We start from the raw sequence: 18836 nt of genomic DNA, 5'->3' as shown, positions 1-18836 counted from the left end.
ACGAAAAGCTATAGAATGACTTGGATTAGGGGATAGGTTAGCTCAGATGGCTGGATGGTTAGTTTGCAGAATGATGCCAAAAGTGTGGGTTTAATTCCCACACTTGCTGACGTTTCCATGAAGGTTCCAGCTTTTCAACTTCATCCCTCAAGGAGGAGAAATTGAGGACTGCAGATACTGGAGATCACAGTCAAAAAGTGCGGCACTGGAAAAGCACAACCAGTCAGGCAGCATCCGAGGAGCAGGGGAGTTGATGTTTCGAGCACAAGCTCTTTATCAGGGATGTGCTGATTAACAGCTTCAGCTCAAAACATCATTTCTTCTGCTCCTCGGATGCTGCCTGACTGGTTGTGCTTTTCCAGCACTACATTTATTGATTCTTCCCTCAAGTTGAACTATCACCAGCTGTCTCTAATGAGAGAGCAGCCCTATGGTACTCAGGATCTTTATCTGTGCTGAACCTCCGTAGGCCTGTAATTCACTCCTCCTTGCATCAACACAGGCCAAATCCAAATGACCAACAAAGCAGTGCACCACTTCCTGAGGTGTATAAAATTCAAGGAGGACTAAGATGCCTGTGTCATAGGTCAGTTAGGAAATCCACGACCTAATGTACTGCTGTAGAAAGATGTTAGCGCTAATTATTAGAAATGTGAATTTTCAAAAAGATAAACTTGATGGAGGTGGTGGGGCTTGTTAAGTTTCAGAATACATATTTCTTTAATTTGATTGTACTGTGGAAGACAGCTTATCCTTAACCAACTAAAGAAAATAGATATTAGTTGGAAATTTTCTGAGAAGCACAGTTACTCCACTACCTGATGTACAAACAGGAGACTCCCAAATTTCTGTGAATTTACAGTTGCAAAATGGGAGCGGGATTTCCAACTGGTCTGTGTAGGGCACTCGTCGATTACAAGAGATGCTGTTAAATAATTCTAAAGGATCTTGTTTACTATTTATTGTATAACGTTCCTAGAATCACTTAAAAACTTAAAGGAAGTTGTAAATATATGATGCAGACATCACATTTTACTGAGCAAAAAACCGACCAAAAAACACCACCTCAATTTGTTGCCTTCCTCCTACTGGTAAATGACTGAAATTGTGCAAAACCAGAATACAATCTTTAAATCAGCCATTACAGAGAGCATAAGTAACTGACAAAAGGAAACCGTAAAAAACGTTGTGCTCAGTATTCCAGTGCTGGACATCAACTGCAGTTTTTTTTTGCTGTATCAGTCAATCCTCCCTTTACTTCCTCGTTGAGGTCATTAGTCTTTGCTGGATACTCCTTCAGTATAATCCTCCAGTATTCCTGCCAGATGGTCATTGCGTGTCTTGAATTTTCTTCTCTGAGAAGCAGGTTTTTTCCTCTTCTGAACACATACCTAACATAAATATACATATTTTAGAAATAATATGCAAACTTTTGCTCCTGCTGGCAAATGCTTGAAAGGAACATAATCACCTATCACTAGAAGGAGATAAACAATGGCTCTAAACCTACAGAGTATAGACTGGCCCATAGAAGCAGTGAACAGGAAGAGAGTGGGGAGGGACAATTGAAAGAAAGTGACAAGAGATGCAAAGGGGAGGAGATGAAGGGGAGTGGGCAGAAGAAGAAGGGGAGCATTTGGAAGAGGAAGAGTGAGAAATCTCTAAATGGTGATAATATTGATTTAGCAATTCTCTGGCAGATATGGCTGGACCAAATAAGGCCCTGCTCTCGTCCGTTAGAAATATTCACTACTCTTCTGCCCATTCCCTTTTCATCCAGGAATGCAAAGGTAACTTCTCACTTCTAACTTTTGCTGACCTCCTTACAAACAATCTTTCTCATCCATACTTGCTTCTAACCAATAAGTATGACGTAACATTGATGCACTCAGATTAAAACCATCTTCTGTTTCTTTTCTCCCTTCCCCAAGTCCACTATGCCAATCTTCTTCTAAGGCTCCATCTGCTTCAACTTGGGACTTGCATTGTTCTTTACTTTCTTTCAGAGCCTGTTGCATCCTCTTCACTCATCTCATCATTACTTCTAGTGTTCTCACAAGCATCTTTCTTTGGAATTTCATATTTCTCATGTTGCCCCTTCGTTACAATATCTGAAAACTGTGTTACTTTTCACTTGTTCATTGGTGACACCCAGCTTTACCACAATATTGACCCTCTCGTAGTTAGTCCTTCAAACCTGCTATTCAATAAGATTTTGGTTGATCTGTTGTGGTCTCAACCCGATTTCCTGTCTGTCCCCCACATGTACGTACCACCTTCTTTGGTCCTGTCTCCTGCATTGAGGAAATGCCCTGCTTTTTCAAATACTCCTCAATCTTCTCTTCATCCATTGAATCCACTGGAATACTTCTCCATAGCTTCTGAAATTCTGCATAAGAATAAAAACTTAATTATAATTAATGGTTATGAAACAAAACTTTAAATGTTACTAAAAAAGACACGTTTTGTTTGGCAAATCATATCAAATAGCATATCACTTTTTTGTCTGTCCACAAGATACTGACTATACCTAAACCAGCCTATGCTCGCAAAACTCTCAACACAATGTCCAACATTAGATGGGATTCCGCAAATGGACATTTGTTACATAATTCTACTGGAAGCTGTACATATTTATCTAAAAGGTCCTGCTCTTTGCAGACAGAAAGAATATGTATACACATTGAACTCAACAAAACTACTGACCACCATTCTTTGGTTCATTTCTTGAGCAGAGTTAAACTGCCTTTATTAAAATTTAAAGAAAGCTTGCCAGTTGTCATTAATTGTTGAATTCTTCACAAGTATACCAGTCAGAGCTCACTTCTCAACCAGTTAGCAATTTCCTCTAAACAATATAAATGTTGAAAAAAAAAAGGTTTCAACAAAAGTTTTTTTTTTCAGCAATATCCAAGGATTAGAGGGCGCAGCCACAGAATGAAGAGATAATCCTTTCAAATTGAGATGGGGAAGAATTTCTTCAACAACAGGGTGGTTAATCTGTGAAACTCACTGCTAAAGATGTTCTGTGGATGCCAAGGCATTGAGTGTATTTAAGACAGACATAGATAGCTCTTGATTGGTGAGGGGAATCAAAGGTTGCAGAAAGAAGGCAGGGGAATGGGGCTAGGAAACATACCTGTCACAACCAAACAGCATAGCAGACTCAGTGGGTCAATTGGCTTAATTCTGCTCCTATATCTTATGAACAGCTATTGGAAAGAAACTGACCAAGTTACTGAAAAATGCTCACCTTCGTCCATTGCGAATTGGCAGGTCCTGTCATTATAAAAGAGAATCTTCTTCTTGTCTGGTCTTGTCACAAAAATAATTTGATCCCCTAATACCTAGAATATACACAATTCCAGATTATGCTTTTCTATAGTGAAAAATGTTTTGAAAACATATATGCTAGTAGACCCATGTTTATTTTGAGTGATTATTTTCAGTGAAGGCTGACTTTTTTGCATGTCAGCCTTCACGCCATGTTGTGGCAGGTTGCTACTTGTAACAAATTTACATGCTAAAATACTTATTAGCATAAAACCTTTTTACTTAAATCCTACTTTGAAGAAAAAGATATGATACACGAGAATCCTGTGGCACCTGGTCCATATATATTTAAAGCTGGCATGCAAACAGTTGATTTGGTGCAAGTGTACCTGAGGTGTCCAGCTTTTCTTAAGCTCTGTAGAGGTAGAAGATTACTAGGAGTTTGCACCAACGATTGAGACTGCTGAAGGCAAATCAGGTTCAACTATGAGGTTGGAAGGAATGCACGAGGCATCCAAGGGAGGACACAGTATGTGGTGGGACCATGGGGAAGTGGAAGGACCTGACATCCTACGTGTGGAGACAGTCAGTCAAAGTAAGAAAATGTTGGGTTTGAAGGGCAAGATAGTAATGCCCACATGAGAGTCCAATCTCAGGGTGTTGGCAAACAGAGAGAATGTCCAATCGCAGGGGATGTTGATTTGTTTAAACAATTACCTTTATAGCTTTCTGTGCATTTGGTAGGCCTTCCTCTATATCTTCCAAGAGGATTCCTCCCAAACCTCGTTGATCATGCTTGTCCAAAAGCCTCAGAAGAGCCTTTTTATCTTTTAAGTTGTATTTCGGTTTGAAGGCATATTTTCCATCTGTTACATCAATTTTTGGGTTGCTCGTCAATGCCTGAGGAAAATTAAACAGATATTATTGAAAATTTTTGGGAAAACACATCTTACTATGGAAATTTAGAAATTGGCATTTTTGCCCAGAGTATTAGTGATGCTACTGATTGTGTGTTAAGTGTTCAGCTGCAAAGTAGAGTCAAACCAGTAATGGCCAAATAAGCCATTTGATACCTAAATCAGTATTTTTATTACAGATTCATATACATTAAAAAGGTATAACTTATGGCTTGCTAATCCAGTATCTTAACAATTAGACTACTGTGGCTCTAATGAAGAAGCTCAGAAGAACTATTCTGATTAGAATAGTTTGTCTTTCTGGCTATTTATACATACTCTTTTATGTCTTTTTCTGCCTGGTTTTCTTTTATACTAACCTTATTTTTTTCAAGATACGCTGACACCATGCAATTCCTTGCTGGCTCCCAATGGCGGACCTAAGTCTAACATTTCTTTTAACCATTCTACACTTTTAAACTTAAATTCTAAAAAAAGTGTATAAATTACTAATAATGTTCTGTTTAAGTCTTTCTGATCTGTACACCCTTGCTTACAGTGATCTGCCCATACTACTCGTAAACAAAGCTTTTCACTGTACTGCGGTACACGTGAAAATTAAATTAAATCAAATCAATTTTTTTGTTTCCTATCAGTCTTCCTACTTAGTGGACAGCAGCAGTTGGGAGGTGAAACTGGACTTGAACATTAACTCATTCTCTCCACAGTTGCTGCCACGCCTGCTGTGTTTCTCCAGCAGATCAGAATCACCAGTAGTTTGCCTTTTTACTTTACTATTTTCTGGTTTCTTGTCAAACTTGCATTAGGTTAAAACTATATTCTGACCACTGTGAGGCACAGAGGATTATTTCCTGCTTCATGCTCTATTTTCTCTAAGTTATTTTCTAGGACCATGTATAAGTACTTCAATTATTTAAATCTGATAACATATCAAGTGAGGAAGTTCTCTTGTACGCATTCCAGAAATTAGTCTACTTTTCTATCTTTTTACACTACATTTTTCACTCACCAGTCGTTATCAGGATAATTAAGGTATCTTAATATCCATTCTTTAAAAGCTTAATTCTAAATTCCATGACAAACTTCCATATCGCTGCCATTTGCATTGCTTTTTGCATTCATTGAAAAAAAAAGCACTTCTAACAATGGGCTGGAAGTTTTCTCCCATGCAGACTAAGTCAGGAAATCTGTCAGTTTGCCACATTCAATGTGGGGAAGGAAAAGACTGATTTTCACTCTAGGGAGGGGCTGGGTGCAAACAATGTTGGGCCCACTGCCTCTGCACTCAGGTCAGAAACACTCTCAGATGCTGCAGCCAAGGCAACACTGGTTAAAACACCTATTTTGGTTCTCTAGGATTTCACGTTTTGTTACAAATTATACCTACTAGCACTAATTATTTAAATCTCATTTTCTCTTGTCCTCATTCATCCCCATCGCCCTTTACAAGTCTCCATGCCTACCACACCAACCCACGACCCCATCATTTGCTTGTACAAGCTTTCATTCTAACTTGCCTTATAACTAGCATGGGCTGAACTCCGATGAGTTGAAATAAATATCTATTTATTTAGACCTATCTATTACCATCGTTATTAATACTTAAAAGACAGTTTATGAAACCCTATCCCCTACAAAAACAGACTTTATTTAGAAACCCACAATCCTTTGATAACCACTAAACTATTAACTATATACTGTGCATTTACAACACCTATTCCTGGCTGGGATATTTTCAGGTTCTAAAAAGTGGTCAGCCATTAATTATGATCTAATGACAGCCCTTGAGGCAATATCAACAAACAGCTATTGTAACTATTAAAGCAGATTGTTTTCAGCTCATACAGTTACATTGTTTGTTTTAACAATTTTATAGGGCTGGGGATTTAAATAACCACAACTTGACACTTCTATTGACCTTATCTGCTTTTCAAGAGCCTGTTTCCTCCATAAAGTTATCAATACTGTTGGATAGAGGCCTTAGTAACAGCAAAAGTAGCTATTTGACTCGTTGAGTTCAAATGGCCCCAAAGAATGGGTTTTCCTCATGTGCGAGACACAGTACCCACTTGTCTTGAATAGTAAGAATGGAATGTGTCTGAAATAAATGCCGAGTTTCCCAATCAAGGTTCTACATGCAGTTAATTTTTTTTTTTTAAGGATGATGACTAATGAACAACAGGTCCAATGAAACAACTCTTCTTTGGTCTGTAAACTCAAGCATCTGTGATAAAACATCCTGTTTTCAGTATATGCAATTTGTACAATGGAAACTATGAATATTGTAACATTATGGGAACTGTTAGTTCTCAGGAATTGCTACATTTGGAGTTCAATTGCTACTAAATTTAGTCCTACCTTGGAACAAGGATAAGGCTTATTGTAGGGCCTTCAAGAACTCACTCATGACTGTTCAGGAGTCATAGGCAGTTCAAAGGTGACTGGCAGCTGGAGCGGGAGGCACAGAATGCCAGAAGCAGGCTTCACTCAGAAAAGTGTTGCTGCTAAGCTGTATTGCTGAGAAAACCACTGGTTCCAAGTATTTGGTTTCAAGGAGACGTCCCAAGAGTAGCTGGATAACTCTAGAGAGATAGGACTTAGGAGGAGTCTTTGGAGTAATTAATGGGCCTAAGTATTAAAGTTAGGGCTCATGAAAAGTTCTAGAAGCCATCCATATGTGAGAAGGAAAGGCCACTAAAGTGTTTGAAGTTACACCATAATAGTTGGATGGGTGCTGGGGTGCAGTTTCAAACTCTTCTCCCTCCTGTCATCTGGCAGAAGACACTGGAGCATTCGGTCTCTCTCAGCCAGACTGTGCAACAGTTTCTTACCCCAAACCATCTGATTCTTCACACTGTATGATCAGACTTTATTCCACTTGAAACTCTTTGAATTGCTGGTAGAACAATGGTTTATTAATTATCATTCTTTTATTACACTGTAATTTGCACACCACTCTGCCTATTGTCTTGACATGTCAGGAATTACTGAGCTGTCTTGCATGTTTTGCACTTTATGCCACCCTGCGTATGATCGTGTAGTTTGTGCTGTCCATGTAGGAACGCTGTGTCATTTTTACACTATCAGTTGCATATGGTACAAATGACAAATAAAGCTACTCTTGACTCTTTATATAATCAGAATACTGCAAATTCTGGAATCCAAAATTGAAACAACAAATTCTGGAGAATCTAAGAAGGTCTGACAGCATCAATGGAGACAGAAACAGCCACTGTTGGAATATTGTGTGCAATTCTAGTCTCCTTCCTATCGGAAAGATGTTGCAAAACTTGAAAGGGTTCAGAAAAGATTTACAAGGATGTTGCCAGGGTTGAAGGATTTCAGCTATAGGGAGAGGCTGAACAGGCTGGGGCTGTTTTCCCTGGAGCGTCGGAGACTGAGGGGTGACTTTATAGAGGTTTACAAAGTTTGTGCGAAGATTTGTAGCTCGGGTGCTCGTTGTTGTGGTTCTGTTCGCCGAGCTGGAAGTTTTTGTTGCAAACGTTTCGTCCCCTGGCTAGGCGACATCATCAGTGCTTGGGAGCCTCCTGCGCAGCGCTTCTTTGATGTTTCCTCCGGTGTTTATAGTGGTCTGTCCCTGCCGCTTCCGGTTGTCAGTTTCAGCTGTCTGCTGTAGTGGTTGGTATATTGGGTCCAGGTCGATGTGTTTGTTGATGGAGTTTGTGGATGAATGCCATGCCTCTAGGAATTCTCTGTCTGGCTTGCCCTATGATAGTAGTATTGTTCCAGTCGAATTCGTGTTGCTTGTTGTCTGCGTGTGTGGCTACTAAGGATAGCTGGTCGTGTCGTTTCGTGGCTAGTTGATGTTCATGTATGCGGATTGTTAGCTGTCTTCCTGTTTGTCCTATATAGTGTTTTGTGCAGTCCTTGCATGGTATTTTGTACACTACATTCGTCTTGCTCATGTTGGGTGTCGGATCCTTCGTTCTGGTGAGTTGTTGTCTGAGCGTGGCTGTTGGTTTGTGTGCCGTTATGAGTCCTAGGGGTCGCAGTAGTCTGGCTGTCCGAGATGCTCCTGATGTATGGTAGTGTGGCTAGTCCTTTTGGTTGTGGTATGTCCTCGTTCCGTGGTCTTTCTCTTAGGCATCTGTTGATGAAGTTGCGCGGGTATCCGTTTTTGGCGAATACCTTGTATAGGTGTTCCTCTTCTTCTTTTTGCAGTTCTGGTGTACTGCAGTGTGTTGTGGCCCTTTTGAATAGTGTCCTGATGCAACTTCGTTTGTGTGTGTTGGGGTGGTTACTTTCATAGTTTAGGACTTGGTCTGTGTGTGTGGCTTTCCTGTATACCCTTGTAGTGAATTCTCCGTTCGGTGTTTTCTGTACCATCACATCTATGAATGGGAGTTGGCTATACATCATCAACTTCACTACAGCGGACAGCTGAAACTGACAACCGGAAGCGGCAGGGACAGACCACTATAAACACCGGAGGAAACATCAAAGAAGCGCTTCGCAGGAGGCTCCCTAGCCAGGGGACAAAACGTTTGCAACAAAAACTTCCAGCTCGGCGAACAGAACCACAACAGAGGTTTACAAAATTATGAGGGGGATGGATAGGGTAAATAGGCAAAATCTTTTCCCTGGGGTCGGGGAGTCCAGACCTAGAGGCCATAGGTTTAGGGTGAGAGGGGAAAGATATAAAAGAGACCTAAAAGGGGCAACTTTTTCACGCAGTGGGTGGTACATGTATGGAATAAGCTGCCAGAGGAAGTGGTGGCGGCTAGTACAATTGCAACATTTAAAAGGCATTTGGATGGGTATATGAATAGGAAGGGTTTGGAGGGATATGGGCCAGGTGCTGGCAAGTGGGACTATATTGGGTTGGGATATCTGGTCGGCATGGACGGGTCGGACCGAAGGGTCTGTTTCCACACTGTGCATCTCTATGATGACTTGTTGATATTTTTAGAAAATATCACCGACCTGAAATAATAATTCTTCTTCCTCTCTTCACAAATACTGCTGAATTTGCTGAGTACTCCAGCTTTTCTGAGATTAACAGATGTTTATTACGCAAGAGGATCAATGGATACAGAAAAAAGGGTGATAAATAAGATTAGGGTATAGCCATGATTTAACTGAATTGTGGAATAGCCTAAGGTGAAAGGTCTACTCTGCTCCCACTTTCAGTCCCACTCCAGAGATATGAGTACATTATTTCAGATACCACCTTACTGCATTATGAAGTGAGATGTTGCCTTTTGGGTGAGACGATAAACAGAGGCTTTGTGTGCCTTCTTAATTACATGTAAAAGATCCTCTTATTTTAGGGATGTGGACTTTGTTGGCTGGGCCAGGTATTATTATCCATTCTTAGCCGCACTTGAACTGCATTCTTGAACCTCTGCAGTCTATTTGTTGGAGGTAGATCCACAATGGCATTTTGGAGAGAGTTGCAGGATTTTGACTCAGTCACTTTGAAGGAATTGCAACATATTTATTTATTTTCAAGTCTGAATGATGAGTGGCTTGAAGGTATGGTGTTCCTATCCTTGTCCTTCTAGATGGCAGTGGCTGTGGGTTTGGATAGTGCTAAGGAATTTCAGAGAATTTCCATAGGTGGCACATATTGCTGCAATTGAGCATTGGTGAGGGAGGGAGTGAATACTTATGGATGTGGTACAAATCAAGCAGGTTGCTTTGTCCTAGATGGTGTCAAGCTTCTGCAGTATTGTTGGAGCTTCACTCATCTTTGCTTTGTAGATGGTGGACAGGCTTTGGAGAGAGAGTTGGTGAATTATTGGCTGTAAGAATTCTAGCCTCTGACCTGCTTTTGTAGCCACATTACTTAAAGGGTAGTCCAGTTCAGTTTCTGGTCAATGGTAGCTTCCAGGACGTTGCTAATGGTAAATTCACTGATGTTGATGCCATTGAATATCAAGGGGGAATGGTGTGACACTCTCGCTCTTGCTGGAGAAGGTCATTGCATGGTGCGAGTGTTACTTTTGACTTGTCAGCCCAAATTTTGATATTGTCCAGGTCCCACTGTACTTGGGCATGGATTACTTCATGAAGCCCTTAAAAATACTGCTAACACAGTTTAATGATTGTTTAATATGGATTCCTTAAACTCCTCTACCACAGCCTTATTTTTCTCTCTTACTGACATTAAACTACTCAGGACTTCTTTTCTCCTGCACGGACTATTCTGGAGGCTGAACTGCACTGCTGCTTCTGCAAATTTTTTCTTCTTGAATAACTTGGTTCAATCTGAAAGAAATCTGCACATTTACCAATCTTCTGGAATGGATCTATTTATATAAATAGGACTTTTTAATATCCGTGTTTTCCTGTGTCATAGGGACACCCTCTTACAGGCTTATACTCCATCACACTTTACCAAGCCCGCGCACACACATGCAAACACACACTCACTCATGTGCACTCACACTCTCTCTCTCTCTCTCTCTCTCTCTCAGGCATGCATAAATATATGTCTATGGGTTAAATTTGCATTTGCAGAATTGTATTTGCAAATACATTCTATTTTGCTCAAAAAGTGCACAATCTGCAGGCAGTCAGTCCATGTAATATTTTATAAATTCCTACTTTTGAAATAGAACCAGTCTGACTCAAGATTGGGAAACAGACAGACTCTAACCTCACATCTTTAATGCATTGCCTGAGTTGAGATGTCACCTTCTGTTATAAAACCTTAAGTTATCTTGAGAATGTGACTTAAAAGAAGTTCTGGGATTTACATATTAATGAACCGAAACCTGCAACCCATTCTAAAAGATGAAAGACTTAACAGCAATCTAGGTTTGTTCAATATATCATTTCAGTTGCATGACACCGTAATCTTTGGCTGTAAACTCTGTGTCTTATGATTCTGCTCCATAGCTACCTGATGGAAGGAGCGGTGCTCTGAAAGCTAGTTCTTCCAAATGAACCTGTTGGACTATAACCTGAGATTTTTAGCTTTGTCCACCCCAGTCTAACACTGGCTTGTCTACATTATTGCTAGGCATCAGCCCAATCTTTTATCTCTTCTACTTGGTTTACTAAAACACAATTATTCAAAAGGTTTGTTTAAAACTCTCATTTTGAGGCATGCAAACATTTCTAGATATCACTTAAAAAAAAGAAACTAAATTATTTGTAACATACACAGTATAGACACACAAAATCAACTTGAATCTATATGTGGTTCTATAAACTATAGAACCCAAATTTCCAAATAACAATATTATGAACCTTACATAACTGTCAATTGATCATAAATTGGTTCAGGTCATGAGAGGTGCAGTACAAATTCAAGTTCTTGTTCCTTTTCTCCTTTTTGCATATAACATTCAACTATACACTTCGCCATATCAGTAAAGGTCCTAGTCCACCCATTCTTAGGTACACGGACGTATTTTGTCAAATAGTAGTTATATAAATGTCTCACCTCAGTCATCAACCATTGTTTTTGTCTCATGCCGATATCCAAGAGTTTAGTCTCATCTAGAATTTCATCCAGTGTCAGTGGATGGGTGTCTCCACGCTGGTGGCGGGTCTGCACAAAATTGGTAAAGTTTAAATTCAATATAAATGCATAGAATCCATATGGAAATCGGACACTTGGCCCAACAGATCTGTGACATTTACCTACCACTTGAGAAAACATTCCTGATCACAGTCCTGAATTGCCTTCTCAAAAAAAAGTGTTTAGTCAAAGTTCTATTTTTGTTTGTGTCCTACAATAAGTGCTCTTAAAGCATGAAATCTTGTTGAATTATCCTGTCAGTCAGTCAGTCACTGGAAGTTCGAGAATCTTTATTGATTGCTGTTCGGATTGTAACATCATATCTTGACTTCATCAAGTCCTGATCTCCCATCAACCTTCTGCTCAATAGCCTGTATTTACTCTTGGTCAATAAAGTGAACTTTAAAATTCGCATTCTTATCTTTAAGCCTCTCCACAGCCTCAGCACAGCCCCGTAAACCTTTGAGAAATTAGTGTTCTTCTAATTCTGGCTGCTTGTGTATAATTGACTTTAATAGATTCCTGCCTTCATTTGCTCAGGTCCCAAGTGTTCAACTCCTGCCTTTCTCTTTCCTCCTAAATGATGATCCTTATAACTTATCTCTTTTACAAAGTTTGAAGTAAGCTGACTTAACATCTCCTTGTGTGGCTTGGATTTAAGCTTTGTTCTATAATGCTTCAGTGAAGCATCTTGAAATCTTTTATTTATATTCATAGAGTGCCTTTAGTCTAAGTTGTAATGGTTGTTGAAGTATGCCTAAAGAAAAAAACGGAAATTAGATTGAAAGCTGCCCATACAAAAAAATAGATGCTGAGAACTAGCTGTTCGAAGATCTTTCTAAATCAGATATTTAAAAATATCAAGGAAGCATCCTGCTAGCCGAAAGAAGATTAATGAATGAAGTCAAAGCTGTCTAATTAAAGCTACTTAAAAAAAACATGTTTCAGTCACAAGACTGGGGTCCCTAATGAGGACACCACTGATAAGCTGGATTTCATATCCCCTTATGAAAAGTGCTGTGTTTAGGAGTTATGGAACCATTAAAAACATAGCAGACAGACTTCCAATAGTTTCCCTTCAAATCATTCCAGCTGAGGGAGAATTATAGTCCATAACTTCCTGGCTTGACTGGATTGTCTGTATCATGCAAAACGTATGAATTTTATGGAGGACTATGTAAACTTTTGTCCCCTGGTTACTGATAATCAGAACTTGCCAAAAATAGTTTCAATTGGTATCATATGAGCATCAGCAAACATGTTCTTACAGAGTCATGCAGAACAAAAATAGACCCTTTGTTCATGCCAATCATAATCCCAAACTTAACTAGTCCCTCCTGCCTGCGTTTGGCCGATATCCTTCCAAACATTTCTTATTCATGTACTTAACTAAATGCATTTTAAACACTGCAACTGTACCCACATCCACCACTTCCTCTGGACGTTCATTCCACACATGAACCACACTGTGTTTCGCCGCTCACCTTAAAAATATGCCCCCAGTCATGAAATCTTGTCAGTCGAGCAAAGGGCCTATTTTAGATGTGATGTCAGGTATGTAGGTCATATTTAAAGATTGGCAGATCATATCAAACAGCATGTCTCTTTGGCAGTACCCAACCAGCATGCACTTGCAAAACTTACAACATTGTGCGTCACATAAGTTGTAACTAATTGTGATTCAGTGGACACATATTGGATAACATGGAAGTACACCGATAAAAATTTAGGACTGTCAGTCAGGCTTGCATGTACTAGAAACTACATAAATTAATCAACAAGTTCAGTTCTCCAGTTCTGAAGCAGCCATGCCAGACTTGAAATGCAAACTCTATTTCACTCCACAGATGCTGCTAGGCTTGGTGTGTTTCTCCAGTATAACTATCTTGCATGACTTGTCCTGTATTTTCTACAAGATGTCAAAGACAATTATATGGTGCTTATGGCAGAATGGCTTTCAATTTTCAAAAACCAGCTATGCTCCCCAATTGTTCCTGCCATTGCACAGCAGATTTATCGGCGGACTTCCTAATGTCTTGTTAGGAAGGTTAGCTTAGTTGGGATAGGCGATGGATCACTTTGTTGTGGATTAGGAACTCTGGTTTGTCTTGGTCATGTAATTTCTCAATCAGTGAAGTCACTTTGATTTGTTGGACTCCAAGAGCCGTATCCTGTGAAAACTCCAGCTGCTCTGGCTAGGGTCATATGGTGGGTTCAGCATCTACTGAATTTTCCGCCTGTCCGGGGATAGTTTGTCAGAGCTCATTTGATAGGATTTTTGTTTTTTGGCAAGGATTATCCCATATCCCTTCAAGGATTGTTCGGCGGGTAAACCCAAACTGACCCCTTTGGATTTCTTTCAATTTCCAGAGCAGGCTAGCCACATCCTCCAAATGCTCTTTGGTCAGGTCGGCTAACCATGCATTTATGATTAAGATTCTGGTGTGCATCAAGTTTGCAGCTGGGGGTTCAAATTAAAAAGCTTTCAGTATCGTCCCTCCTTCACGGAGACTTCCTGACTATCCTCAGGTGTGGGTACCTTCTGATAAGCCCTCACCAGTTAACTAAGCTCTGAGTTTAAAATGGGTTTTAACTATACTTGAACTCCCTGTTCTGTATCACAAGTGTGGAGGTTTTTGGGCTACCAGTTTTCCCTCACTTATTACCTCGTGTGGTTCCCAACCCCTCTCATTTCATTTGGGACACTACTGCCCTCCGGTGACTGTCCAGATCCTGCTTCACTACCATGCAGCTCACCAACTTAGTGTGTCTCTCTCCAAATCTGCATTACTTTCTGGGACGTTGCCTGTTTCCCTTCAAAATTGGAAAAATTGTATTGGCTAACCAGTCCTTATTGTGGAACTAATCATGTTGACAGTATAGGATGAATTAAAAGTGGATAATGTCAAAATCTGTTTGACCAAGGATGCAGGCACGAGCAATAGCTCAGAAAGCACAGAAAAAGGGAAGGATTTATAGATAAAGAACTTGACGTGCTATTCGGTATTTCATACAGGATAATCTAGTCACGATAATATAAAATCCAAATCCACACTGAAAAAGTGGAAGGTTTTGACAGAAAGTCACTGCTGTAACCAGTGGAGAGAAATTCCTAAGAATGGAAACGTGCTCACTTATCTCACACATTTGGCTTGTTCGAGTAGTTAAGGGCACCAAGAAGAGAAATAAAAGGAAAGCAGTTCAAACATAAGCATCCTGTCAAATACGAGCTAATACTCACTATTTGTTATGGTCAAAAGCTTTGATATAATAATTTAACCACAATTTGCTATCCAAGTGCCGTTTCTGAAAATCGGTACCGCTGTGAGTCATTTTAAATCCAGAATGACCTCCCCCAGTGTTTAATAATGTGATCATGAAGAATGTGGTTGACTTTGGCATAATGATTATTTACCATCCAAGATTATATCATTGCTTTCCAAGAAATTCTATTAGTTTTAAATTCTATTAGTTCTAAAATATGGAAAAGGTTAGACCAGATCTAAAAACTGAAGTTCTAAATTGGAGAAAGGCCAATTTTGATCGTACTTGGCAAGAACTCTCAAAAGCTGATTGGGTGCCGATGTTCACAGGTAAAGGGACGGCTGGAAAATGGGAAGCCTTCAGAAATGAGACAACGAGTGTCCAGAGAAAGTATATTCCTGTTAGGGTGAAAGGAAAGGCTGGTAGGTATTGGGAGTGCTGGATGACTAAAGAAATTCAGGGTTTGGTTAAGAAAAAGGAAGCATACGTCAGGTACAGATAGGATAGATCAAGTGAATCCTTAAAAGAATATAAAGGAAGTAGGAGTATAATTAAGAGGGAAATCAGGAGGGCAAAAAGGGGACATGAGATAGCTTTGGCAAATAGAGTTAAGGAGAATACATTAAGGACAAAAGGGTAACTAGGGAGAGAATAGGGCTCCTCAAAGATCAGCAAGGTGGCCTTTGTGTGGAGCACATACTAAACAAGTATGGGGCACATACTAAACAAGTATTTTGCATCAGGACTTACTGTGGAAAAGGAAATGGAAGACATAGAATGTAGGGAAATAGATGGCAACATCTAGAAAAATGTCCATATTACAGAGGAGGAAGTACTGGATGTCTTGAAATGCATAAAAGTGGGTAAACCCCCAGGACCTGATCAAGTGTACCCTAAAACTCTGTGGGAAGCTACTGAAGTGATTGCTGGGCCTCTTACTGAGATATTTGTATCATCGATAGTCACAGGTGAGGTGCTGGAAGACTGGAGGTTGGCTAACGTGATGCCACTGTTTAAAAAAGGTGGTAAGGATAAGCCAGGGAAATACAGACCAGTGAGCCTGACGTTGGTGGTGGGCAAGATGTTGGAGGGAATCCTGAGGGACAGGATTTACATGTATTTGGGAAATCATGTCTCACAAACTTGATTGAGTTTTTTTGAAGAAGTAACAAAGAGGATTGATGAGGCCAGAGCAGTAGATGCAATCTATGTGGATTTCAGTAAGGCGTGCGACAAGGTTCCCCATGGGAGACTGACTAGCAAGGTTAGATCTCACGGAATACAGGAAGAACTCGCCATTTGGATACAGAACTGGCTCAAAGGTAGAAGACAGAGGGTGGTGGTGGAGGGTTGTTTTTCAGACTGGAGGCCTATGACCAGTGGAGTTCCACAAGGATCAGTGCTGGGTCCTCTACTTTTCGTCATTTCTATAATTAATTTGGATGTGAGCATAAGAGTTAGTAAGTTTGTTGATGACACCAAAATTGGAGGAGTAGTGGACAGCGAAAAAGGTTACCTCAGATCACAACGGGATCTTGATTAGATGGGCCAATGGGCTGAGAAGTGGCAGATGGAATTTAATTTAGATAAATGTGAGGTGCTGCATTTTGGGAAAGCAAGTCTTAGCAGATCCTTGGGAGTGTGCTGAACAAAGAGACCTTGGAGTGCAGGTTCATAGCTCCTAGAAAGTGGAGTCGCAGGTAGATAGGATAGTGAAGGTGGCGTTTGGTATGCTTTCCTTTATTGGTCAGAATATTGAGTACAGGAGTTGGGAGGTCACGTTGCGGCTGTACAGGACATTGGTTAGGCCACTGTTGGAATAGTGTGTGAAATTCTGGTCTACTTCCCATCGGAAAGATGTTGCGAAACTTGAAAGGGTTCAGAAAAGATTTACAAGGAGGTTGCCAGGGTTTGAGGATTTGAGCTATAGGGAGAGGTTGAATAGGCTAGGGAGGCTGAGGGGTGACCTTATAGAGAGTTATAAAATCATGATAGGATAAATAGACAAAGTCTTTTCCCTGGGCTGGGAGAGTCCAGAACTAGAGGGCTTAGGTTTAGGGTGAGAGGGGAAAGATTAACAAATTAACAAATGATCCCTGCCACTGCCACCCTAAATGCTGCATCACAGTTCCCACTTCTCCTCTCTCTTCCACAATTTGGATAATGGCCCACACATTTTTAGGTCACTGATTGAAAAAGAAGCAAATCTTTCCTTAGGTTTTTTTTAAAACCAGGTTAATCACCTGAAAAGGTTTTACCATTAAGCTCCTAAAAACTTACATTTATGTTGTGGGCGGCACGGTGGCACAGTGGGCGGCACGGTGGCACAGTGGTTAGCACTGCTGCCTCACAGCGCCAGAGACCCGGGTTCAATTCCCGCCTCAGGCGACTGTGTGGAGTTTGCACGTTCTCCCAGTGTCTGGTGGGTTTCCTCCGGGTGCTCCGGTTTCCTCCCACATCACAAAGATGTGCAGGGTCAGGTGAATTGGCCATACTAAATTGCCCGTAGTGCTAGGTAAGGGGTAAATGTAGGGGTATGGGTGGGTTTCGCTTCGGCGGGTTGGTGTGGACTTGTTGGGCCGAAGGGCCTGTTTCCACACTCTAATCTAATCTAATCTAATCTAATCTAATGCACCACTGTTTCCATAAAACCAGGGGACAACCAAAAGCGTTACCAAAGAGATGGACCATAAGGAAGAAAAGGCATGTTTGGTGGGGAGAGCCAGAGTGCCTGGATGGCTGAAGGCAGTCATTGACAGTGGGTGCAAAGTAAGACGCACAGAAAGTGATGCCAGAACAAGTCAAGGCAGGAGAAAGGATTGTGGAAGAGTAGGAGACAGTGAGGTCTGCAGATGCTGGAGATCAGAGTTGTGAGGGTGTTGCTGAAAAAGCACAGCAGGTCAGACTGCATCGGAGGAGCAGGAAAATCAACGTTTCAGGCCGGAGCCCTTCAAGAGGGAGACTATTCAGGAAAGGAAAAAAAAGCAATAGATTTACATGCAGAAACTAAGTATTGAAGAAAGGGTAGAAACTAGAACATTGGAGTGCTGGGTGAAAATACAAGCCATATCTGGAGATATTGTAGCCACAGTTCAATATGTAAGAGTGCAAATAATCAAGGGTAGTCCTACTGAACCACCCAAAGGGTAGTCATTGGAGGTGAATGGTGAAATAACAGGTACACAATCCCTTATCCGAAACACTCAGGACCAGCTAGTTTTCGGAATTTTTCAAATTTCGGAATAAGTGACAGTTTGACGGTGAAATTTTTAAAAATTCTTGCCAAATAGCAGATTCACTGTAACTACTACAGGCCCTGAGACAGAATTGAGGCCTGCCAGTGCGTTGCATCTGAGTGACATGCATCGAGTGGGCATGGAGTTGGGTTAACTGATTGCACGCCAAACAACCGTGTTAATAAGAAAAAATCTTCATGAGAAAACCTTCAAGATTTCAGAGCTTTTTGGATTTTAGATAAAGGGTTGTCTACCTGTACTTACGGTCTAGAAAAACAAAGAATGGAGATTACACCCTAGCGACACAGGAGAGTTTTGTGATTTGATTAGTGCCATTTAAAATTGCCCATAGGTTAGATGCGTTAGTCAGAGGGAAATGGGTCTGGGTAGGTTACTCTTCAGAGGGTTGATGTGGGCTTGTTTGGCTGAAGGGCCTGTTCCCACACTGTAGGGAATCTAATCTAATAGGCTGGTAGTGTGGCCGAGCGGTCTAAGGCGCTGGATCGAGGTTCCAGTCTTGAAAGAGCAGTGGGTTCGAATCCCACCGCTGCCATTTCTGCCGATCAACTCTAACGCTGCAGCATGTTAAAATGGTGTGTTGAGCACCGCTGTATTTATGTGGGCAGCACAGTGGCACGGTGGTTACCACTGCTG

The 18836-nt window shown here is 40.8% G+C and overlaps 1 protein-coding gene across 2 annotated transcripts in view; it reads right to left on the bottom strand.

Moving 5' to 3' along the window:
• Positions 1-946: 946 nt before the first annotated feature.
• Positions 947-18836, bottom strand: part of gtf2e2 (general transcription factor IIE, polypeptide 2, beta) — a 72917-nt gene continuing 55027 nt past the window's right edge. For both annotated transcript variants that reach the window (XM_043674022.2, XM_087980119.1), the window contains exons 4-8: positions 11605-11712; positions 3991-4173; positions 3254-3347; positions 2274-2389; positions 947-1391 (exon numbers count right to left, since the gene is read on the bottom strand). In XM_043674022.2, the coding sequence (XP_043529957.1) occupies positions 1275-1391; positions 2274-2389; positions 3254-3347; positions 3991-4173; positions 11605-11712 (618 nt within the window). In that variant the 3' untranslated portion in view covers positions 947-1274. The remainder of the gene's footprint in view (positions 1392-2273; positions 2390-3253; positions 3348-3990; positions 4174-11604; positions 11713-18836) is intronic.

This window comes from Chiloscyllium plagiosum, unplaced genomic scaffold (genome assembly GCF_037043375.1).
Source record: "Chiloscyllium plagiosum isolate Xiang-an unplaced genomic scaffold, Cpla_swu_hap1 HiC_scaffold_36, whole genome shotgun sequence".
Classification (NCBI taxonomy): domain Eukaryota; kingdom Metazoa; phylum Chordata; class Chondrichthyes; order Orectolobiformes; family Hemiscylliidae; genus Chiloscyllium; species Chiloscyllium plagiosum.
Note: the sequence above shows the minus strand (reverse complement) of the source record. Positions and strands in the feature narration are given on the sequence as shown.